General features: G+C 41.4%; 1 protein-coding gene across 1 annotated transcript in view; it reads right to left on the bottom strand.

Moving 5' to 3' along the window:
• The window catches only part of trrap (transformation/transcription domain-associated protein), a 305,269-nt gene that overhangs the window by 52,120 nt on the left and 227,059 nt on the right, over nucleotides 1–26,090 (bottom strand). Inside the window, exons 59-64 of the mRNA XM_073060184.1 lie at nucleotides 22,900–22,935; nucleotides 20,375–20,640; nucleotides 18,468–18,568; nucleotides 12,243–12,444; nucleotides 9,986–10,150; nucleotides 3,976–4,066 (exon numbers count right to left, since the gene is read on the bottom strand). Coding sequence (XP_072916285.1) covers nucleotides 3,976–4,066; nucleotides 9,986–10,150; nucleotides 12,243–12,444; nucleotides 18,468–18,568; nucleotides 20,375–20,640; nucleotides 22,900–22,935 — 861 coding nt within the window. The remainder of the gene's footprint in view (nucleotides 1–3,975; nucleotides 4,067–9,985; nucleotides 10,151–12,242; nucleotides 12,445–18,467; nucleotides 18,569–20,374; nucleotides 20,641–22,899; nucleotides 22,936–26,090) is intronic.

The following is a 26,090-nucleotide window of genomic DNA, read 5'->3' as shown; positions in this document are numbered from 1 at the left end:
TAACTGCTGCCTCTCCCCGTATGATTAAAATCTAAAACTGGAAAAGCTCACTCCAGTGTAAAAAAATATATTTTTAACCAATATTCAACAATAACATTCCTGTAATTTTCACTAATGGGTACGATTATTTCACGAAATTCTGATTCACAATAACTTACAGCCTCTAATGAGTAACGCGGTAGCAATGACTGGAACATCAAAAACATCTCAGTGGGGAAAGACCACATTTGAATCACACTAGCAACTGCTAGCACTTTCTTTAGATTATTTCTGAGTACAGAGAGCATCTGTAACTATGTTGGAAACTGATCAAATAATTATTAACTAGGCATCACAGTTTGTTTCAAACATTTCCGGAGATGAATGCCATTAATTGTCAAGTTGTTGTTTCAATATACAACCAATACTTTCAAACAAAAGCCAGAATTAGAATGAACACTAGCACTGCAGGGAATACATTTGATGTGATTAGACAGGCCTGAAAATGCAGTTAAAACCTATTTTTCACGCCTAAGTCCAGAAAATTGAATTATCGTGTTGAGTTTTCTGAAGGATATAAAGTGAAGAGAGAATTTACTTGGTCAGACGGAAAAGAAGGTTCTACAATGAGTAGGCAAAATTGCCCAATGCATTACCATCACCAACCTCCTCACACTCAAGGACATATAGAGTGCCTATAAAAAGCATTTATCCCCCCCCCCCCCTTGGAAGTTTTCATATTTTATTGTTTTACAATATTGAATCACAGTGGATTTTAACTTGGCTCTTTTCGACACTGATCAACAGAAATAGATTCTTCCATGTCAAAAAAACAGATCTCTAGAAAGTGATCTAAATCAGTTACAAATATAAAACACAAAGTAATTGATTAAATATTCACCCCTTTTAACATGACACACCATATCATCACTGGTGCAGCCAAATGGTTTTAGAAGTCACATAATTAATTTAATGGAGATCTGTTTTTGGAAACTTGCATGCAGTCAAGGTGTTTCAATCGATTGTAGTAAAAATACGCCTGTATCTGGAAGGTCCAACTGCTGGTGAGTCAGTATCCTGGCAAAAACTACATCAGGAAGACAAAAGAACACTCCAAGCAAATATGCAAAAAGGTTATTGAAAAGCACAAGTCAGGAGATGGATACAGAAAATTTCCAAGTCACTGAATATCTCTTGGATATTCAGTTAAGTCCATCATCAAGAAATGAAAAGAATATGTCACAGCTGTAAACCTGCCTAGAGCAAGCCATCCTCAAAAACTGAGTGACCGTGCAAGAAGGGGACTAGTGAGGGAGGTCACCAAGAGACATAAGACAACTCTGGAGGAGTTACAAGTTTCAGTAGCTGAGATGGGAGAGACTGCACATACAACTGTTGCCCAGTCACAGCTTTATGGGAGAGTGGCAAAGAGAAAGCCACTGATGAAAAAAATTCTCATGAAATCTCAGCTAGGGTTTGCCAGGAGGCATCTGGGAGACTCTGAAGTCAGCTGGAAGAAGGTTCTATGGTCTGATGAAACCAAAATTGAGCTTTTCGGCCATCAGACTAAATATTAGGATTAGCGTAAGCCAAATACCACACATAATCAAAAACACACTATCCTTACCGTGAACCACTATGGTGGCTGCATCATGCTGTGAAAATGCTTCACTGCAACAGGCCTTAGAAGGCTTGTGAAGGCAGAGGGTAAAATGAATGCAGCAAAATACAAGGAAATCCTGGAAGAAAACCTGATGCAGTCTGCAAGAGAACTGTGACTTGGGAGAAGATTTGTTTTCCAGCAATTCAATGACCCCAAGCATAAAGCCAAAGCCACACAGGAATGGCTTAAAAACAACAAAGTTAATGTCCTGGAGTGGCCACCAGAGTTCAGGCCTCAATCCAAATATGAATTTGTGGCTGGACTTGAAAAAATCTGTTCAGTCACAATCCCCATGCAGTCTGACAGAGCTTGAGCAATTTTGTAAAGAAGAATGGCAGTGTCCAGATGTGCAAAGCTGATAGAGACCTATCCACACAGACTCCAGGCTGTAATTGTTACCAAAGGTGCAGCTACTAAATACTGACTTGAAGGGGGTGCATACTAATATAATCAATTACTTTGTGTTTAACATTTGAAATTAATTTAGATCACATTGTAGAGACCTTTTTCATTTTGACACGAGTCTTTTTCTGTTGATCAGTGTCAAAAAAGCCAAATTAAACCACTGTGATTCAATATTGTAAAACAATTAAAACATGTAAACTTCCAAGGGGGAGCGAATATTTTTTATAGGTGCTGTATACAGAAACTCCACGCACTAACCCCTCCCCATCACACCCTGAACCACCACTACTTTATCATTTTCTGTCTGACACTCTTGTGCCTAGTGTCACTTTATGGACATACAATCAACCAATGTACATGACATAGGAGCAGAATTAGGGACTCAGCCATCAGGTCTGCTGGTTAATTTATTATCCCTCTCAACTCCATTCTCCTCCCTTATCCTTGTAACCTTTGATTCCCTGACTAATCAAGAACCTACCAATCTCTGCCATGGATGCTGTGGAGGCCAAGTCATTAAGAAAATTAAAGCAATGAATTCTATAGTTTCACCACCTTTGGCTAAAGAAATTCCTTCTCAGCTTTGTTGTAAATTAACAACATTTCCACATCTGGACCACCTAGGCCTTTCAATATTCGATAGGCTTCAATGAAATCTTCTCTCATTCTTTTAAACTCCAGTGCGTACATGCTCAGAGCCATCAAGTGCTCCTTATACATTAACCTTTACATTCCTGGAATCAATCTCGTGAACCCCCTCTGGACACTTCCCAATGCCAGCAAATCTTTTCTTAGGTAAGGAGTCCAAAACTACTCACAATACTCCCAGTGGAGTCTGAGCAAAGCCTTATAAAGATTCAGCATCACATCCTCACTCTTATATTCTAGTACACTCGAAGTGTATTTTAACATTGCATTTGCCTTTCTCACCACCAACTCAACCAGCAAGTGAACCCTCAGTGAATTCTGCACAAGGACACCCAAGTCTCTTTGCACTTGTAGTTTTTGAATTTTCTTCCTGCTTAGAAAAGTCTGCACCATTATTCCTTCTACTAAAGTGCATGAAGATACAGTTCCATACACTCACTTCTTTGCCCATTCTCCCAATATGTCCAAGACCTACAGACACCCTGCTTCCTCAACACTACCTGCCACTCCACCCATCTTTATATCGTCTGTAAATTTGGCCACAAAGCCATCAACTCCATCATCCAAGTCAGTGACATGATGTCAAAAGAAGCAGTCCCACCACCAAACCCCGTGGAACACTAGTCTCCGGCAGAAAAAGTCCCCTTTATTCTCACTCCTTGCCTCTTTTATTCTCAGCCAATCTAGTATCTTTCTATCATGCTAGTATCATCCCTGTAATACCCTTTGCTCTTATCATGTTAAACAGCCTCATGTGCAGCACTTTGTCAAAGGTCTTCTGAAAATCCAAGTATGCAACATCTACTGATATTTCTCAGGCACTCGTTCATTTGTACCATCATCCCGCCCGGACTAGCACGTGACATGGGGAGGAATCTAGAGATTACCACCTCCAGTATATACAGTATATAAGCTATCTTATATACATATTTACTGTGTTATTTTACTATTATTGCATTCCTTATCTTACTGTGATTTTTGTGCTGCAATGCAGTTGGAGTTACAATTATTTAGTGTCTCCTTTACACTTATGTAGTGGAAATGCTATTAAACAATCCTGAATTGAAAGACCCCGAAAGGCAAGGAGTATTGTTGGAAATCAGTGGCTGAAAGTAGACACAGGGGAACACTTGTGGCAGGCACGTTCACTCGCTCTGCTTCCCTGTTCAAGAGCTGAAGGGGAGGGAGGACCCCTACTTCAAACGCCCTAATGCTTCAGGTGGACTAGTTCCTGAATGCTGGGAAGGAGATAAAGACAGCGCACTCAGGCAAAGCCTTACCACTTTTGTAGCGTTCTCGCTGTTCAATCTTCAAGGTCAAGTATAGCGTCCTGATTGGAAAGTAGACAGCTTGGGGAAAGACTCTTCCAACCTGCAGGAAATATCCATGACAGAACCATGAACGTGTTTGCAATCTCACTCGGACATCAGATTCAAAACCAGTTACCTTCCTCAAGCAGCAAGGCTGATCAACACCTCCACCCAGTAACTACCCCACCAACTATTTATCATTTCCTGTCAGTTACCTTATGTACAGGCACTCCTATGCTTAGTGTCACATTATGGATAAACAATCTATGTATATAAGCTATCTTATGTACTTATATTTATGGTGCTTTTTTTATTATTGTGTTCTTTATCTTGTGTTCTTTTTTTGCGCTGCATCAGATCCAGATTAACAATTATTTCGTACTCCTTTACACTCCTGTACTGCACATGATTTTAAACAATCTTGACTCTTGAAATAGTTCATAGAAATTCAGAGACAAATTCCATTCAACTGCAACATTTTACAAAATGTGTAATAGTGGAAAGAAGCATGTTGAACAGGATTACTGAAGAGTCCAGAGTCCATCTGCTTCATTTGCTATTATTTTGGAGATTCATAGGATACGATAACGCAGCTGTAGTCTGACAGGTTTAGACTGCAAGGAAATAGGCCATTTGGCCCACTACATTCTCTCTTCACTGAGGATCCACATAGGTGCAGCTCAAGATTATGTGCACCATTGAGGACATCTTCAAGAGGTAGTGCCTTAATAGTGGCATCCATTATTAATGACTCTCACCACCCAGGAAATGCCCTCTTCCCATTGCTATCATCAGGGAGGAAGTAAAGATACACTCAATGTTTTGTGAACAGCTTCTTCCCCTTTGCCATCGGATTTTTGAATGGGCCATGAACCAATGAACACTACCTCACTATTTTGCTCTTTTTTTGCATTACTTATTTATTGTGTATATTTCTTATTGTAACTTATTATGAATTTTATGGTACTGCATTGTACTGCTATTGCGAAAGAATACATTTCACAGTATATGTCAGTGATAAAAAACCTGATTCTGATACCTCTGACCAATTATCCAGCATCCCTCTTGTTCTCCTGCACCATCAGATTTCTGAACAATCCATGAGCCTCTCAACACTATTCTTCGTTTGCACTTCAGGGAAGAATGAGGGATCCCATTAGAACCCATCAAATATTGAAAGATTACAGGGAGATGGCAGGAGAATGGGGTTGAGAGGGGAAAATAAATCAGCCACGATCAAATGGTGGAACAGACCCAATGGGCCAAATGGCCTAATTCTGCTCCCATGTCTTACGGACTTATTTATTTATTTTTAAATTGTAACTTCTGTTTGTTTTTATGTCTTGTACAACAAATTCCACAGCATGATAATAAACCTGATTCTGGTTCTGGGTGGAAATGACTATCCAAAAGCTGGAATGCGAGGGAGAACACTGTAGATATTCGAAGAGCTATTGCATTGTATTAAGTCAGGATGGTTAGGCGGTCACATGAAATCACATTCCTCTCCAAACACCATTTGCAAATTACTATACTGTTGCTGAAATTTGATGTTCCATCGCCCACCAACTTCAATAGACTGCGTTCCATTAGTCTGTATCTTTTGAGTTAAATTCATGCCTTCGATAATAACATTACAAAAATAACTGAGACTGAGTAATGTTGTGTCAGCATTAATTGGTGAAATCCAGCCATCAAATTTCAGCACTATTTACTACGTGCCAAATAGCTGCACTCATGCAGATAATGAGGAAAAAAGAGAAAGGCATAATGACATCAACCAGCCACAATTCCCAACGGACTCAACACTACGCTCTGGTTTGGCCTATTACAGGAGAATCTTGTGCACTGTTAATAGAAATAATGGTGCAAAATAGCCACTTAATGTACAAAGATATCAGAATCAGAATCAGCTTTAGTATCATTGGCCTATGTCATGAAATTTGTTGTTACGCAGCAGCAGTCCAATGCAATACACAATAATAAAAATTCTATAAATTTATATATATATAAAAAATTAAGTAACTAGTGCAAAAAGAGAGTGAAAAAATGGGTGAGGTAGAATTTATGGGCTCATTGTCCATTTGGAGCTGTTCCTGAAACATTGAGTATGTGCCTTCAGGTACATCCTCCTTGATGGTAGCAATGAGAAGAGAGCACTTCCTGGGTGATGAAGGTCATTGATGACAGATGCCGCCTTCTTGAGCCTCCAGTACCTAATAGAGTGGTCACTGAGTGTGTGTTTGTGGTTTTCTGTTGCTGTAGCCCATCCACTTCAAGGTTCAGCATGTTGTGTGTTCAGAGATACTCTTCTGCACACCACTGTTGTAACATGTAGATATTTGAGTTACTATCACCTTCCTGTCTGGCGATTCTTCGCTGAACTCTCTCATTAACAAAGCCTTTTCACCCACAGAACTGCTGCTCACTGGATTTTTTTTAGTTTATCGCACCATTCTCTATAAACTCTAGAAACTGTTATGTGTGAAAAGCCCAGGGGATTAGCTGTTTCTGAGATACTCAAACCATCTCATCTGGCACCAAGAAACATTCTACAGTCAAAGTCATTTCTGGATCACATTTCTGATGTATGGTCCGAACAACTGAACCTCTTGACCATGTTTGCATGCTTTTATGTCGAGTTGCTGCCACATGACTGGCTGATTAGATATTTGCATTAACAAGCAGGTATACAGGTATATCTAATAAAGTGGCCACTGATTGTAAATGCCGGCAGTAACTTAAGAGTTTGCAATTACTAATGAAGTGCTGATAATTACATCTCTCAGCCTGTTACCAAGAACAGTGACAAGGAATGGCCACATCTGCTAGAGGAAGTAACTACTCAGCTTCTTGCTCAGGTATTCAACAAAAAGTTAGAATATTAAGGCAAGTATGTAATGCTGAGCCTCTATAAGGCATCATTGGTCAGACCGCACTTGTATTGTGAGCCGTTTGCGCCCCTTATCTAAGAAAGGAGGGTGTCATGTACAACAGTTCATCTCTGTGCAACAGGTGAACGCACGTCATAGTTCAGTAGTCTCTGATTTATTATCTTGTACGTTATTATTGCACACTGCTATACTATTATATTACTACTAATTTTACATTATTATTCTGTATTTATTATTAGTTAAAAGTGTGTTTTTAAATATTGCTGCTGTAACAAAAGATTTCCTACTCAGGATCAATAAAGTATTGTTATTATTGTTATTTAAAACAGAGATGAGGAAGAATTTTTTTCAGCCAGAGAGCGGTGAATCTGTGGAATTCATTGCCACAGACAGATGTGGAGGCCAAGTCATTGGATATATTTAAAGCTGAAGTCGATAGGTACTTGATTAGTAAGGGTGTCAAAGGTTATGGGGAGAAGGCAGGAGAGAGGGGTTGAGAGGATTAACTCAGCCGTGATGGAGCAGATTAGATGGGCTGAATGGCCTAATTCTGCTCCTGCATTTTATGCTCTAAAATCACAACTCATCTGTATAACTACGGAAGCCAATCAAAATCAGTGATCTCAGTTGTGAAAAGACATGGGAACGACTTCTGGGGTTCCACCAGCCTGTGTGTAAAGTGCTCGCTCATTGGGCAGCTGTCCAGCCTGTGTGTAAAGTGCTCTCTCATTGGGCAGCTGTCCAGCCTGTGTGTAAAGTGCTCTCTCATTGGGCAGCTGTCCAGCCTGTATGTAAAGTGCTCTCTCATTGGGCAGCTGTCCAGCCTGTATGTAAAGTGCTCTCTCATTGGGCAGCTGAGCGGCACAGCAGACAGAACTGTTGCCTCATGCAGCTCCAATGAAACCAGCTTCAATCCTGACCACAGGAGCTGTCCATGCTGAGCTTGCATGCTCTCTCTGTGACCCTGTGGTTTCCCTCCCATGTCCCATAGGCATGCAGGTTGGTGGGTTAACTGGTGACTGTAAACTGGACCTAGTGGAGCGGGAAGTATCACAGACAGTCATACAGCACTGAAGCAGGACCTTTGCCCAACTGGTCGATGCCAACCAAGACGCCACATCTACGATAGTCCCAATTGATCACAATTGGTCTGCATCTATTAACGAAATAACTATGGACAGTGGTGAATCCAAGTGCAGAGTAGGTCGAGAATTCACTCAGACTTAGAATTGAAATAAACAAGACGAAACAAACAAAATCACAAACAGTAATACTAGAAATGGAACAGAGTGCTCAGCATGAGTACAGACTTTCCATGATTGAACATGGCAGTCTGAGTCTTAAAGGGAGAATGGTAGCTAACCATACTCTGGGGAATTAGATCACCAAAATCTGGATGCCTGCCACTGTTCAGCTAGGACCATGACAGCATCCCTTTCCTATCCACTTAAGTGCCTTTTAAATGTTGTTAATGTAACTCCTTTGGCAGCTTTTTCCATATACGTACCCAACCTTTGGATGAAAGCGTTGCTCCCCATATTCTGATTAAATTTCTCTCCTCTCACCTTAAAGCTATGCTGACCAAAGCGCTGATCTGCCTGTTCCACATTCGCCCCATTATTCCTCTAACCCTTTCCTATCCATAAAGTTATTCAAGTGTTCCTTAAATGTACTGCACCTACTTCAAGTACTTTCTCAGGCAGCCCGTTCCATTACTCTCCACGAAGAAGTTACCCCTCAAGTGACTTTTACATTTTTCCCTTCTCATCTTAAAAGCATCACCTCTAGTACTGTTTCCTTTCAGTGGGGAAAAAGGTCGCGTGCATTCACACTATTATGCCCTATTGAAGTCAGTTTAGCATTTCTAAATTCAAACTACATTTATTAACAAAGTATGTATACTATATATAACCTTGAGATTTGTCTAACTGGCAGCCACAAAACAAAACCCAAAAGAACCCAATTAAAAAAAAGATGTTCTGCAAACACTCAATGTGCAGAAAAGAAAAACAAATTGTGCAAACAATAAAAGTAAGCAAATATCATTCACAACTGAAGTTCACAAAAATGAGTCTACAGCCACAAAGCCAGTTATCACTGTAGGTGATGCTGGAGCCCTTTAGTTCAGAATCAGAATCAGGTTTAATATCACTGGTATATATTGTGAGTTTTGACATTTTGTGGCAGCAATACATAATAAAAAATTACAATAAGAAATATATTATATTTAGATATGTAAAAAGAAAGCAAAAAAGAAAAAAGTGAGATAGTGCACATGGGTTCATTGTCCATTCAGAAATCTGATGGCAGAGGGTAAGAAGCTGACTCTGACATACCTCATTCTCTCAATACCTGCTCCCTCAGCTGACATCCCTTTCCTTCTTATTTTCATACCCCCACCCATCTCTTCGACTGACATTCTTCCTCTGCAATGATGCCCCTCCTCCCTCCATGACATCCTCCCCCTTCCAATAACCCCTCTTCTCCTACTGACGTCTTTTCCTCCGTCCCTCTTTCCCTAATAACATCTCTGTCTTTCACACCTCTTTCTGATACATGTGTTCAAGACACTTTTTGAGGTGACATTGTGGAATTTTTTACAAAATACTCTAGGATACTCAGAATAAGAACCAAATTCAGATCAGAATAAGGTTTAATATCACTAGCGTATGTTGTGAAATACTGTATAGTGTTTTGTGGAAGCAGAAAATTACAATACATAATAAAAAGTTATAAATTACAATAAGATATATACATAAGAAATAGGAGCAGGAGTAGGTATATACTAAATTAAATCAGTGGTGCAAAAACAGAGGAAAAAAGTGAGGTAGTGTACATAGCTTCATTGTCCACTCAGAAATCTGATGCAGAGGGGAAGAAGCTGTTCCTAAAACAGTGAGCATGTGGCTAATTCAGTTTGATCTATTATACTTTGCACCATTCTGCTGTTTTGTCTTGGTTGCTGCATTTATTGCTATATTTACTATGACCACGTGTGATGTTTACTCTGCGAGTCTCATGCTAGCAAGGAATTTTATTTCACCCTCGGGGCTGTGTGTGTGTGTGGAAACTGAACCTGAATGTACCTGGCTGATGAGGTTGAGGAGAAGTTTGCCCTCCGAGCCAACCAGGCAAGTCAGGAGCTGAGGAATCCAGGCAAGCCACTGGACAGGAGGCACCCCAATGCAGTACTTGTCCACAGCATCTGCCAGCGTGTTCTTCTCATCGTCAAAACTCAGGAGCCAAAGGACCTGGGAAATGAGGGCACAAAAGATTTAGAAGTAAATCAGGAGCATCTTCAAAGCCAAAGTACAATTATTATCAAAGTACTTATATGTTACCATATACTATCTTGAGATTCATTTTCTTGTGGGCTTTCACAGGATAATAAAGAAATACAATAGCACTTACGAAAAAAAACTATAAACAACCATTGTGCAAAATAAGACAAATTATGCAAATAAAAAGAATAATACTGAGAACATGAGTTGTAAAGAATCCTTTAATTTGAGTCTGTAGGTTGTAGAATCAGTTCAGAATTGAGGTTATCCATACCAGTTAGGAGCCTGAGGATAATAACTGTTCCTAGTGGACTGGGACCTTAAGCACCTTTACCTCCTGCCCAAGATACTAGTGAGAAGAGGGCACGGTATTATGGGTGGTGGGGGCCTTTGATGATGGATGTTGCTTTCTCATGGTAGTGGTCCTTGTAAATGTACTCAATGATTTGGAGAGCTTTGCCTGTACTCGACTGGACTGTATCCACCACTTTCAATAGGCTTTGACTTTCTTGGGTGTTTGTGTTCACGTACCAAAAATAAATACAATTCTGGAATGGAGTAGGAGGGTGGCTGTAGTTTCTCTTTGTTGGAGAGTACAGAACTCAGGATGTGGTCTCAGGAAGAAGTACAATGAGGAGGAGAAATTTCTTGAGGGCAGAGAACCTTTGGAATTCTCTGTGCCACGAAGAAGTGGATATTCAACCAATGAATTTATTCAAGGTTGATTTTTAGGTAAGGATAGAAAACATGGGGATTGCCATAAAGGAATGTAATTCAGGCCCTTTGGTCCATCACATCTCTGCCAATTTAATCTGTACATCTGCCTACTCTATCCCAAAACTGCCATGCAAGTTGATAGGGTGCTTAAGAAGGCACATGAAGTATTGGTCTTAATTAGCCAGGAGATTGAGCTCAAGAGCCAAGTGGTAATGTTGCAGCTCTATAAAATCCTGGTTAGACCACACTTGGAACAAATTTGTTATCAAAGTACTCATATGTCACCATATACAACCCTGAGATTCATTTTCTTGTAGGTATACTCAATAAATCCAATAAACATAATAGAATGAATGAAAGACTGCACCAACAGGGCAGACGCCAGTGTGCAAACGACCACAAACTGTGCAAATACAAAAGAAGGTAATAACAATGAATAAATAAGCAATAACAATTGAAAACATGAGATGAAGAGTCATTAAAAATGAGATCATTGGTTGTAGGAACAGTTCAGTGGAGTGAAGTTAACCCCTTTGGTTCAAGAGCTTGATGGTTGAGGGGTAGTAACTGTCCCTGAACCTGGTGGAGTGAATCCTGAGGCTCTCGTACCTTTTTCCTGATGGTAGTAGTGTGAAGAAAGAATGACCTAGGTGGCGTGGGTCCCCGATGATCGATGCTGCTTTCCCACAACAATATTCCATATAGATGTGCTCAACAGTGGGGAGGGCTTTACTGAATATTGTATTTAGTTCAGGTCGCCTCATTATAGAAACTTTGGAGTGGATGCAAAGATGTGAACTAGGATATGCTTGGATTAGAGAGTATGTATTATGAAGAAAGGCTGAGCAAGCTCGGGCTTCTCTCTTTAGAGCAAAGGAAAATGAGGGGCAACTTGATACAAGCGTAGGAGATTGTAAAAGACATAGATCAAGTGGACAGCCAGAGTACTTTTTCCTCAGGGCAGAAACAGGTAATACTAGGGAGCATAATCTTAAAGTGATTAGAGGAAAGTATAAGGGAAGGAATGTCAGAAGTAAGCTTTTCTTTTAAACAGAGTGTTGGGTATGTGGAATGTGCTGCCAGAGGTGGTGGTAAAGGCAGATACATTAGGGACATCTGAAAAAGCTCTTGAATAGGCAAATAGATGATAGAAAACTGCAATGCTATGTGGGAGAGAAGTGTTAGATTGATCTTAAAGAACATTGAAAGGTCGGCACAAGATTGCAGGCTACAGGGCCTATGATGTGCTGTAGTGATCTATATTCAATGTATGATCTAACTCACTGGTTTATGTGAGTTTGGTTTATGGTCTGTTCTCCAGTATTTCAGTGGATGTTGTCCTCACCTTAGCCAGGTACTTCCTCGATTTGCTCTCATTCTGGTGTCGGCAGGCATGCAGGTAGCAGGTGATGGCCGACACACCAAGGTGAAGCTGCCTTTCTTTGACAAAGAGGTTCTCCAGGTAGTCACCCCACATTGCCCAGGCTTTTACCAGCACATCGTGCATCTGAACGGCTGCGGAAAACGCTTTATTTGCTTCCTCAGACCTGTGTGAACAGAGCAAAAGTGAAAATAAGCACAGGCAAAATCCAAGGATGGAATTCCAAGCTGCTGAGATGAACTGAGGCTCTTCATCAACGTTTACTCACTAAACATCTGGCAATAAAAATGAAAACTACAAACTGTCAGGTCCGCAGAAAAGGTAATTGGCTGCAGTTGACCATCACTGCAGGACTTGTATGTGTCCAAGACAGAAAAGCAGGTAAGAAAAAAATCATTGTGGCCACTACCCACCCTGCAGACTGCCTTTTCCAGTACAGGGCTATTAAAACAAAATCTTCACGCCATCTTAAAAGTTTCCTCCCCCAGGCAATTAATCTGATCAACCATCCTAGCTACCTCCCCAACCCCCTCTATCTATTACCCACATCACTACACAGTACAGTAAACACTTTCCATAATGTTGTTTACATTTTAAATACATGCTGGTATCTATGTAGTCATGCACATTTTATTCCATATCCATACTTCACCCTCTAACTTCATCTTTATATAATTCTTTATAATTGTTGAATGCTTTTTTGTTACATGTTGCACCCTGACCAACACACCACAGCAAATTTTTAAATCCATGTAAATTTATCTGGTAGACAGAGTTGACCCTTGAGCTGATCTAAGTTCTACATGCACTGGACAATAGCTCTTGAGAAAGCACAAAGGGCCAGATTAGCTACTTTTTCAAAGGACTTGGAATAATGTGTGCAATTCTGCATGCTAATGCTATAGGGAGAATCTACACGAGAGATACTACTAATACTGGAAATCCAGAGCAACACATACAAAACATTAGAGTAATTCAGCAGATCAGGCTGCATCCATGGGTTTCAACAGAAACCCTTCAAAGTTCGAAGTACATTTATTATCAAAGTATGTACATGCAACACCCTGGGAAAGGTTCCACTGCCAACGTAAGTGTCTTTCTGTAGAAGCAGTGTTTGGGTTATGGTTAGAGATAACCGGTGCTTTGGAATGTGAGCCATCCAATGAAGGGAGTGTGATTTTTGTGTTGTGTGTGAGCAGGGTCTTTGGTTCAGTGGGAGATGAAAGAAGAAGACGCTGGAGAGAAGAGGTCATAGGACTCGACCCGGAGCGGGGCCATGATCCGACAAAGGCTGGGGAGAACGAGGGAGGATCGGCGAAAGGAAAACCATGAGCTCCAACTTGTGCACATTAGATATATAAAATACAACCTTGAGATCTGTTTCCTTACAGGCAGCCACAAAACAAAGAAACCCAAAAGAGCCCATTTAAAAAAACGTCAAACACCCAATGTGCAGAGTGAAAACAAACAAATCATGCAAACAATAAAAGTAAGCAAACAGTGTCCACAAAGAGTCCGTCCACAGACCCTTAGTTCGGTACAGAACTGAGTAAACATCACAAGCTGAACTGGCCTGTCCTTTGCCTCGGGCCCCGCCACCCTGAACTTTTCAATCTGGCCCGGCACCTAAATCGTCATCCAAATATCGGGTTCAGTCACTTCGATACACTGTGGGGCCTGGACCTCACCGCCTCTAGTCAGCCTGTACCGAAACTTTCTAATTTGGGAGAATGCAACTGCTTCAGAGTGTGCAGAGAAGATTCACAAGGATGTTGACTAGGTTGGAGGACTTTATTATGGGGAGAATTTGGATAGGGCTGGACTTGTACCGTCCACAAAGGAGGCTGAGGGGTAACAGTAGGAGCACTATTGGGCAGAATGGACTGCATGTGGTGAAAACATGTGAAGGTTCTCTATAATGACTCTTTTATAGATTACAATCCTTGGATGAGTCAGGATGTGAGGAAATGCCAGGGATATTGTTCGGTTGCAGATTTACCAGAAGCTGATCGAACAGAAGGAGTTCAAGGATCTGACCGTCTGTTTCCTATACCAAAGTTGTTTCAACCATTACATGTGCCTTTGGGATATTACAATACAATTGCTTCTAGTGTTATTGTCATATGTACCGAGATGGAGTGAAAAACAGTGTGTTCTCCTCCACAGATGCTGCCTGACCTGTCGAGTTCCTCCAGTGTTTTGTGTGTGTGTGTTGTTCAAGATTTCCAGTCTTGTGTCTTTACTTAATATTTAGTGCTTTTGCCTTTGACGACAGATGAGGTGTATATTGTCCTGATGTCTATGAGGCTGGTTGCGTATTCAGTAATGCAGCACCATGGACGTCCACCGCCACAGAAAACAGGCCCCAGCTTTACAAGACTGCCGTTTCGAATCAAAGCAAGGGGACGGGGTATCCAGAAGATTGACAGATGAATCGTGCTCCCTAGTGACTGTATACCACAGAAGGAGTTCAAGGATCTGAGCATACTGTTGGTATGGAGAGGCCACTGCACAGGGTTGAATAAAGCTGCAGAGCATTGTAGACCCAGCTAGCTCCATCGTCGGCACTAGCCTCCCCACCATCGAGGACATCTTCAAATGGCGATACCTCAAGAAGGCATCACCCATCATTAAGGACCCCCACCACCAGGATGTGCCCTCTTCTCACAGAGAGGGGGCACAGGAGCTGAAGACATACACTTGAAATTATAGGAGCAGTTTCTTCTCCTCACCATCAGATTTCTGAATGGTCCATGAACACTAACTCTATATTGTTACTCTGTTTTGCACTACCTATCACTCACCTCTATAACTCATATTCTCAATATTACTTATTACATATTGATTTATTTTTATCTGTTTCTTCTGCACTTGCAGTTTGTCTTATTTTGCACATCGATTGTTTATCCATTTCTGTGTTGCAGTTTTCACTGATTCTATTGTGTTTCTTCCTATCTACTGTGAATGCCCACAAGAAAACGAATCTCAAGATGGTATATGGTGACATATCGTGTACAATAAGAAATATTTTAAAAAGTGAAAAATTCGAAGTAAATTTATTATTAAATTACATATATAATGTCTTGCACGGTACTGCTGCCATAGAACAAGTTTCATGCCATACGTCAGTGGTAAAAACCCGATTCTGATCACAGTTTGAAGCCAGCTTGTGTGCATGAGGCAGACAGTGGGGAAAAGGGGCAGATGAGACCAGAAACATCTAAATGGGCAAGGAAGGGGGAAAACAATACAGCATGAAGCTGAGGACTGTGAACCGCTGAGCAATGTGGTTTGCGAGTGTGCTGCAGACAGAAAAATATCCCGTGATTATCTTGCACAAAGGCAAGTTTAAACAGTAACATGTCAGTGAAGCTCAGCAGGTGAGGCAGCAGAGAAAGAGAACTAACGTTTCAGCTCCACCCCAAATCAGAACTAGAATGAAAAATCTTTGACTTTTAATTCTCCTCACATAGCTCGGGAAGGGGCAGATAAGATACAGAAGTTGTTAACTCTTCCCCTCCGGCCTAGAGAATCTAAAACCAGATGACGTAGGGTTCACATGAGATGAAAAAGATTTAAAAGCTACCTGAGTGGAGCTTTATCCCCTATGTCAGGGAGTCTAAAACTAGAGGTACAGGTCTAAGATGAGAGGAAAAGGATTTAAAATGGATCCGTGGGGGAAACTCAAAGGCCTGTTCCCTTGCTGTGTGATGTGATGACATTTACTGGGTTATCCAATGAATACATCCAACAATCTAGTTGAATGATGGAGCCTGTGTGATTTCCCGATTCAATGTTGTAGAACATAGAACAGTACAGCACAGTGACAGGCTTTTCAAACCACTATTTTGTACAGAATCAATTAAATTAGTAATCAAATGGCTAATTTCCACTGCCCACACAATGTCCATATCCTTCCATTTTCCTCACATTCACGTGCCTATCTAAACATCTCTTAAAGGTCCCTAATATTTCTGCCTCTACCACCACCCCAGGCAGTGCATTACTGTCTTAACGTCACTGTTTCAGATTTCTAGCGCTAACAGCCTTGTGTAATGGTTAAAGACTGCCTTTAGATTGCCGAAATTAAAAGTAAATGTGTTTACTCAAAGAATTATGCTGCATAAAGGGGTGGAAGGAGATGTGTGCAGGAGAGAAACACAAGAAATGAAGTATCAATGAAGAACGGGGGCACATTGTGATTTCTCCCTGACAATGTATAATTATCCACACATACGGGGCAGAGAGAGGCAGGGATGTACATTGCAGGCTTGGAACATCACACACATCAACTCCTAGGCAAGGCGAGGAAATTGAGCTGGTCATCAAAGTGCACTCGCTTCAGTTGGGCGAGTATTGTCAGCTCCCAGCTGGAGCGCAGAAGATGAAGCAGAGTTATAGATGCAAGGCTTCACACTGGGGAATAGGAGAGGGTGGAGAAAGAAAGGCTGCATTGACTTATCCTGCTGAGGTAGCACTCCATTAAGACGGTAAGACATAGGGGTAGAATTAGACCATGCAGCCCATCAGTTCCACCATTTCATCATGGCTGATTTATTATCTTTCTCACCCCATTCTCCCACCTTCTCCCCGTAACCTCTGGCACCCTGACTAATCAAGAACCTATCAACCTCCACTTTAAATATACTCAATGAATTGGCCACAACAGTATCTATGGCAACAAATTCCACAGATTCACCACTCTCTGGCTGAAGAAACTCCTCCTCAGCTATTCTAAAGGGATATCCTTCTATTCTGAGGCTGTACCCTCTGGTCCTAGTCTCCTCCACTATAGGAAACACCATTTCTACATCCACTCAGCTGAGGCCTTCCAATATTCGATAGGTTTCAGTGAGATACCCCCTTGTTCTTCTAAACTCCAGGAGCCATCAAATGCTCCTCTTATGTTAGTCCTTTCATTTTTAGAATAATTCTCATGATCCTCCTCTGGACCCTCACCAATGCCAGCACATCCTTTCTTAAATAAGGGGCCCAAAACTTACTTGCTCCATAAACTGAAGGTGGAATATTAGCACTTGGGTGGAGGTGGGGTGGGGGGGGGGGGGGGTCGGGAAAGGAATTAGAGCGTTGGTAGCTCATATTCCCTCCTTATTCGAATATGGAAGGATATGAAGCACTTTCTTGTCCCCCAGCTAAGTTTAAACATTAGATTTACTTGTCTCAGGTACATCAGAACATGCAATCCACAAGTCTTACCGTGCTTCTGCTGTCGACATAACATGTTCACAATTCACTAAGTATGTATGGTTTTGGAACACCTGGAGCTAACTCACAAGGTCATGGGGAGATCATGCAAACTCCCTGTAAACAGCAGTGGGAATTAAACCCCAATATTACAGACAGTGTTGTACAACGCTGTGCTACCTGCTAGGGTACCATGCCACCCCAGTGAATAGGATACAAGTAAACCCTGTCCCTTAAACCACTGGCCCACCAACCTTTCTCTCCAAATCACAAAGTCAGGTCAAATAGTGAATGAGACAAGAACCTTCATGGTAACCTTGAAGCGCTGCCTCAGGAAAGCAATATCCATCGTCAACTGTCACACCATCTTCTCACAGTGACCATCAGACAGGAGGTACAGAAACCCACAGTCCCACACCACCAAGTTCAAGAACAGCTATGTCCCTTCAGCTCTTGAACCAACCAGCAAAACCCTTATCACCACAGTTCAGCAATACTACGACCACTTTGCATTGTTTTAGCCTTTGCCATCATTCTTGTAAAAACTTGTGTCTGATTTATGCTTTTCTTGTGAGTGCTGCTTTTATGTATGTGCCTTAGAAAGTATCTAACATATATATATATAAATAATATGTAAAATACCATGTATTTATTTATACTTAAATTTAATTGGGACATATTAGTACACTTTGGGCCCAATTGAGCAGCTACCCCAATTAGCCAAAGTTTCATGGAAATAGTTAAAAAAGGTATAAAAAAGCCAAACTATCATTTAACTGAGTAAAAATTTATGCATTTAAATTAAATAGAACAAATTAGAAAACTTCCAATACCTCTATGCTGCTATACACATATACACAGGCGTACAAATACACACATACACAAAAACAGGCACACAGACACGCAAACAAATGCACACACTGCAAACAGTGGCATTCTTTCTTTTAACAACAGAAATTAAGTGGTGGCAGATTTTCTACATACTTGTTAATCTGAGCAAGAAACATTCCCTTCAAAGCGTAGAATTCAGCTGTCATCTCCTTGGTGAAGTACTTCAGGTTTGTCGATTCAATGACTTCCAAACCCTGCAGAGAAGAAAGTCGAACACTGAGCGATTGATATTGAACACAGAACACTACTGCTCAGTACAGACTCTTCGGTCCCCAATCTTTTAATTTTTTCCAAGATCAATCTAATCATTCTCTCCCACATACCCCTCTATCTTTCTATCATCCATGTCCCTATCTAAGGGGTTTTTGCATGTCCCTTATGTATCTGCCTCTACTACCACCCCTGAATGAACCTATTCGTAAAGCTCTAAACCAAATGTTCTCACTGCCCAGCTGGGCAGTTAAATTAGTGGCCGTACGTCAACTAGATTCTGAAGGCAGGTGTTTACCTGACCATTTGTAACAAACCATAAAATCAACTATACTCACCAATTATTGATTTTGCTGTGTTCTGACACAAGTGTTTATAAATGTTTCCATTTCCCTTAAGTTAAACCCAAACACACAAATGGAGGCCACTTCTTTCAAATCATATCTACCAATACACACTATTTTAATTGAGGACCCAACTGAAAACTTTTCTTCACTTCTCACCTATGGTTGTCACAACCGGATGACCCTCTGTTAGGTCACGAGTCCACCAGAGACAAAAATCAAGGAGTCCAAAGTGGACCCTTAACTCAGGTAGCCTGTATCCAGTCAGTCTGTATTCTCACATATTACAAGTCTCACGCAGATCCCTACAGATTCTGACTGGTTGCTTCACAGTCTGGTATGGAAGCTCCAATGCCCAGGATTGCAAGAAGCTGCAGAGGGCTGTAAACTCAGCCGGCTCCATCAGGTGCACATCGAGGGCAACATCAAGAGGTGGTGTCTCAAGAAGGCGGTATACATCACCCTCACTCTCTGGGATATGCCCTCTTCTTGCTATTATCATCAGGGACATGGTACAGGAGCCTGAAGACCCACACTCGATGATTCAGAAACAGCTTCTTTCCCTCCACTATCAGAATTCTAGAGCCCACAAACCCCACCTTGTTATTCCTTTATTTGTGCTATTTATCGACTTTATAATTGATAGTAGTTTTTGTCATCATACTGCTGCTACAAAACTTCACAACGTGTAAGTCCTTAAGAAACAGAAGCAGAAATAGACCAATCAGCCCATCGAATCTGCTCTGCTGCACCATCATGGCTAATTTATTATCCCTCTCAATTCTATTCTCCTCATAACCTTTGACGCCCTTACTAATCGAGAACTTATTAACTTCTGTTTTAAGTATCCACAGCCCACCCTCTAAACCCTGCTGGTGAGTCTGTCTGACTTCCATCAGACACATTTCTGACTGAAAGAGAGTCTTATCACCACCAACACACATGGAGAAGAGAGACATATCCTAAACACTAGGGATGCTGGAAATCCATAGCAACACACACGCAAAATGCTGCTGGGATCCAGCAGGTCAGGCAGCATCTATAGTGGAGAATAAACTGTCACGGTTTTCGGCTGAGACCATAAGAACAGAATTAGACTATTGGGCCCACCGAATCTGCTTCCCCATTCCAACATGGTTATTTCATTATTCCTCTCAACCCCGTTCTCCTGCCTTCTCCCCATAACCTTGACACCCTTAATAATCAAAAACTTGTCACCTTCCACTTTACAAATGCCCAATGACTTTGCCTCTATGACTGTCTGTGCCAATGAATTTCACAGATTCACCATCCACTGACTCAAGAAATTGCTCCTGATCTCTGTTCAGTGATAACAAATGTCATTCTGATGGAACTCATGATTAAATATCAGAAACATTTGACTGCTGGTTGGTCTCTCCTGCTGTACGTGGAGGCAAGATGCCACTATAAGCAATGACTACCCACCTGCATGCATTCGTTCTTGCCCATGACGCCCGCCTGCTGGAGGTAGCACTTGACTTGCTGCCGGATCTTCTGGAAGCAGTCCACGATGGGCACAGTGGGAATGGTGTGGATGCGGCTGAGGATGTCGAGGGCCACATTCACCAGGCCTTGCTTACGGGCGATCTTGCCATACTGGATTATGGCAGAGGCGGAAGCGTGGACTCCTAGCATGGCGTTGTTGGAGTTGGGGTCATGCTGAGAGCTGTTCTCATAGGCCGCCACAATAGCTTAAGGGGACAGAGAGAATTAAAACTGTACATTACATTCAAATTTGAAGTCAAGTCACAGAGACAAGTGTTGACAGGTGAAAATGTCATTAAATGAGCTCATATATTGGTGATATAGACTCAATATTATAGAGAGTCACACAGCACTGAAACAGGTAATAGGCCTTTTGGCCCATTTAGTCCCATTTGCTCACACTTCAACTAAAAATCCTGGATCAAATCATTTTGAAATATTTCAGTAGTGATTGAGAGCAGTTGGTGCACATTTACACATGAAAGATGAGTATTTTATTGCAATTCTCTTACTGACTTGGGCACAGAATGAACTGCCTGCCACTTGATAATATTAGTATAATAATTTCAGTCCATAAAATATAGGAGCAGAATTAGGCATTTGGCCCATTGAATCCACTCTGCCATTCCATCATGACTGATTCATTTTCTCTCTCAATCCATTCTCCTGCCTTCTCCTCGTAACCTTTGACATCCTTACTAATCAAGAACCTATCAATACCCCCTTTTAATATACCCAATGAACTGGCCTCCATAGCCGCCTGTGGCAAGGAATTCCACAAAGTATTCTCTCCTCCTTTCTCCCATTTTCCCTGCATGTAAAAGCTTATTCCTTTTAATCATTCTGCAGTTTTGATGAAAGATTATCAAGCTGAAACACTAACTCTTTCTCCCTCTACAGATGCTGCCTCACCAGCTGAGTGTTTCCAGCATTCTATGTTCTAAAAATAATCCATCAATTTCAAATTTGAAATTTTTAAGTGCTCTGGAATATTGAACTTTTAAAGAACCTGAATTGGTCTTTGAGCACTCAATGACTTTAACACATTCATTAGCAATGGCATGGGTCGCATTCCCTCTCAAAACTGAACAGGAATTTCAGGAGCAATTCATAATCTGGATTCTGAAGATGCTGGAAATCTTGAGTAACACACACAATGCTGAAGAAACTTAGCAGGTCAGGCAGCACCTATGGAGGGGAATAAACAGTCACGTTTTGAGCCAAGACCCTACACCATTTAGAAATCTGATTCTCTCTAGTTTAAACAAAGATTGAAGAAAATCTTCAAAGTAAAAATAACAGCTTTACAGAAAAAATACCTTTTTTGCGACGCTCATGAGGCAGCCTAGCAATTAGCGCGTTGCTTTACAATGGCATAAATACGAGAGGACATGGCTTTAGGGTGAAAGGGGAAAGGTTTAGGGAGAACATTAGGGGGAACTTCTTCACTCAGAGAGTGGTGGGAGCGTGGAACGAGCTGCCATCTGGCGTGGTAAATGCGGGCTCACTCCTAAGTTTTAAGAATAAATTGGATAGATACGTGGATGGGAGAGGTCTGGAGGGTTATGGACTGGTTGCAGGTCAATGGGACTAACGGAATGAAGTTTCGGCACGGACTAGAAGGGCCAAATGGCCTGTTTTCTGTGCTGTAGTGGTTCTAAGGCAGCGACTCGGGTTCAATCCCGTTTTGTATGTTCTCCCAATGACTGTGCAGGTTTCCCCGGGAGCTCTGTTTTCTCCCACATTCCGAAGATGTTCCGGTTAGTGGGTTAATTGGTCACGTGGGTGTAATTGGGCAGCATGGGTTCGTTGGGCCGGAAGGGCCTGTACAGTGTTGTATTCATTGATAGGATAATAATGTCTCTGACAAAGTCTCTTTACAGCTCAATCCCAAATAATCTTGAACTGAATAGCATGCTCAGAGATCACTTCAAAGTCAGCCACAGTCACAGTTACATGTACAGTGTATGAGTAAGCTAGATTAGTTTTTAACAACAGCCCCTTAGCTCTATTACCATTACACACGCAAATTAGTTATTTCTGACTAACTTAAAGTGAATTTAAGTTCCCAGATGCTCTGGGGGGGGGAATTTGAACACATCACCAGACAAGCAGCCAGATGTGCCCAGATACTAATTTCACTGAGCTACTGTACCCTGAATTAACAGTACCCTTAATTAAATTACATTAACTTAACCACATGCTAATGAACCCTGAATTCAGAAATTTGCAAATTTAACCAGCTCATTTAAAGGCTCCATTGGCAAGTGCACTAGACACAGAATATCTTGATCTTATAAATATACTCGCAGAGAGAGGAATAGTTTCACACATGGAATCAGTTTAAGGTGCAGCCAGGTTTTACTTGGCAGGCAGAGTGATTTCTGAGGGTTTACACAAACACTTGCATGAGCTCAAATTCAAAGTCGCTTTTATATTCTCTTACAAACTCATTTGTTCCCTACCTGGTCTGCGTTTTGTATCTGCTGCAGTGGGTCCCACTGAAATGAATGGAAATGTGAAAAGTAGAACATTTCCCAGAGTGTGCTATGGACAAACTCTATTCAGTTACAGCTTCTAATCTTACTGTTTTACTAAATTAAAAAACCCTTTGTATGAAAAGGAACCAGTAACTCCTTTTGAAGTTCAACTTGCAGAGAAAACGATGCAGTGACAAAAGACCAGCAGCATTCATATTCTCAGCAATATTCCTCAATTCCACTTGATCAGCTGTTGATTTGCGTCTCATCTCAGTCTGCCATGCTTTATTCCACAACCCTTCTCTGACATTAACACACCAATTCCTTTTATTTTTAAACGTTCAATTGACATCCACCCTCAACAGTTTTCAGAGATCCTCTCCACAGATGCCTCAAGACCTGTTGAGTCCCTCCAGCATTTTGCCTGGGTAGCCTCAGACCTGATGGCATCCACATCGATTTCTCTAACTTTTGGTAATTTCTTCCCTTCCACTCTTTTTCCATTCCCAGTTTGCTTCTCCTCTTAACTTTTCTCTTCTCCCACCTAACCATCTCCCTCACCGTCACTTTCTTCCACAGTCAACTGTACTCTCTTTTTCAATTCCTTTGTCTTCAGTCCTTTACCTCTCTCACCTACCACTTCCCAGCTTCTTACTTCATCCGCCTTCCACTGCCCACCCACCCTTCCTCTCACCTCGTCTCAATTGCCACTTGCCAGCCTGTACTCCCTCCCTTCCTCCTCACCTTCTTATTTTGGATTCTTCCTCCTTCCTTTCCAGTCCTGATGAAGGGTCCCAGCCCAAAGCCTTGACAGTTTATTCCCTTCCACTGATCTACTTGAGTTCCTCCAGCATTTTGCGTGTGCTGCTTTGGGAGGGTGAGGTGGGGAGATTTTGTTTAAATGCACAATGCAACTTCCCCTCTTTCTGACTCCTTAACCGGGTGTCACTGTAGTGTAGTGGTTAGCTCAATGCTATTACAGCTTGGAGAGACGGAGTTCAGAGTTCAATTCCAGAGTCCTCTGTAAGAAAGACTGTATATTCTTCCCGTGTCTACATGGTTTACGCATTTCCTCCGGGTGCTCCAGTTTCTTCCCACAGTCTAAAGACGTACCAGTTAATTGGTCATTGTATATTGTCCTGTGATTAGGCCAGGGTTAAAGCTATGGGTTGCTGGCCAGCACAGCTCAGTGGGCTGGAAGGGCCTCTTCCGCACCGTATCACTAAAAAAAAGTATAAATGTTGTGCCAAACCCCTCGGTCTTTGAGCTATCCTTTCTGTATCAAAAGAGTTTCAACATCACCTCCGCTATTAACTTCTGCACCTGCCAGACTTACAACTTTCTCATTTCTAACCGTGCAGCCACCCCATCCTCTCCCATTTGGAATCTGGAGCCAAGGTTAACCAATTGTCAAAATAGTTTATTATTCCTGTGTACAGTGAAAACCTTGCCTACTGTCCATGCAGATCTATTCATTACGTTACACTGAGGCAGTACAAGAGAGAACGATAACAGAGAGCAGAATAAGGTGCAACAGTTACACAGAAAGTATAGTGCAGGCAGACAATAAGGTGCAAGGCCATGATGAGGTATATTGTGAGGTCAAGCATGTTAGGGCAACACAGTAGCGTAGCGGTTAGCATAATGTTTTACATTGCCAGCTTCAATTCCCGCCGATATGTAAAGAGCTTGTACGTTCACACTGCGTCTGCAGCAGTTTCCTTTGGTTGCTCTGGTTTCCTCCCACATCCCAAAAAGGGTTAGGGTTAATGAGTTGTGGGCATGCCATGTTGGCCTCAGAAATGTGGTGACACTTGTGGGCAGCCCCAAGCATATCCTCGGACTGTGTTGGTCACTGACACAATGACACATTTCACTATATTGCCTCAATGTTTCAATATACGTGTGACAAATAAAAATAAATTTTAGACACCTCTCTGACTCTGTAACAGTGTTCAGGGTGTTAGGGTAGAGAGAGAGGTTAGTTCATTTTGACCGGAAGACAAAGGGGCCCATCAGTAAGAGGTTAAAGCCAAGTTTATTGTAGACGTGACAAATAAAACTAATCTTTTCATTGTCAAGAGTTCACTGTAATGTACTAGGAAACCTTTCAATAGTTTTATAACAGCAAGATAGTCAAAGGAGAGAAAGAACCAAAATCCCACAATACTAACTCAATATACAAAATGGTGCTGCATGCCTGAATAACTATGCCCCAGGCAAAATCAGAAGCTGCAGCACATTCAGTTCACATGTTTGCTCTGTCACAATGGTGACCACCTTTTAGCACCACTCTGCTGGCAGAGAGCACTTGGGACACAAGAGGTCACAAGGAGCATTATATAAATGCAAGCCTGAGAGAAAGTCAAGCATGACTGAATGCTGTAGGTCATTTGGGTCAGATAACTCCTTATGTTTAAGCTGAGTACAGAACAAAGATAACTCCATCTCCTTCCAAAACATTAAACAGAATTTGAAAATCAAATTGATGCAGTCAAGAGCTATACAAACTGGAAGAGCTACAGCAACATAGACCTTGTTCATGTTAAGCATAGCTATTAATAAATATCAAAATAACTGCAAAATATATCATCACTGCTTCATTCCTCTAAATTATTTTTTAAAATCCATTCTTAATTCTTACATTAAATCTGAAGTGACTCTTTATAACACATATTAGAAATTATGTATTATAGCTCCATCTTGGGTATAACTCTCCCCACCATTGTGGACATCTTCAAGAGGCAACGGGTCATGAAGGTGGCATCGATCACTAAAGACCGTGACTATCCAGGATATGCCCTCTTCTTATTACCACCATTGGCTAGCTGGCACAAGAGCCTGAAGTCCCACACTCCAAATGATTTGGAAGCAGTTTTTACCTCTCGGACAGTCTGTGAACCCATGAACATTAGCTATTTCTCTCTTTTTTTGCACTACATTTTTGTAATGTTGAATCTCTGTTTCAACTTCTGATCCTTAGGGTTTTCCAGGAGTCAAATATGATGAGCAGTCTTAATTCTAAGATTTCAGTTTATCTTAGAGTATTAAGCAAACTAAATAACGAGCTGAGGAATGACGCTAAGAGGTGTAAGACGAAGGAATAAAGAAGCTAAGAAGCCAAGAAGGCACTTCTGAAAATCCCTCACTTTTAGAGATAAGACAAAGAAATTTTC

Source organism: Hemitrygon akajei, chromosome 11 (genome assembly GCF_048418815.1).
Source record: "Hemitrygon akajei chromosome 11, sHemAka1.3, whole genome shotgun sequence".
Lineage (NCBI taxonomy): Eukaryota > Metazoa > Chordata > Chondrichthyes > Myliobatiformes > Dasyatidae > Hemitrygon > Hemitrygon akajei.
This window is presented reverse-complemented; position numbering and strand designations above follow the sequence as displayed.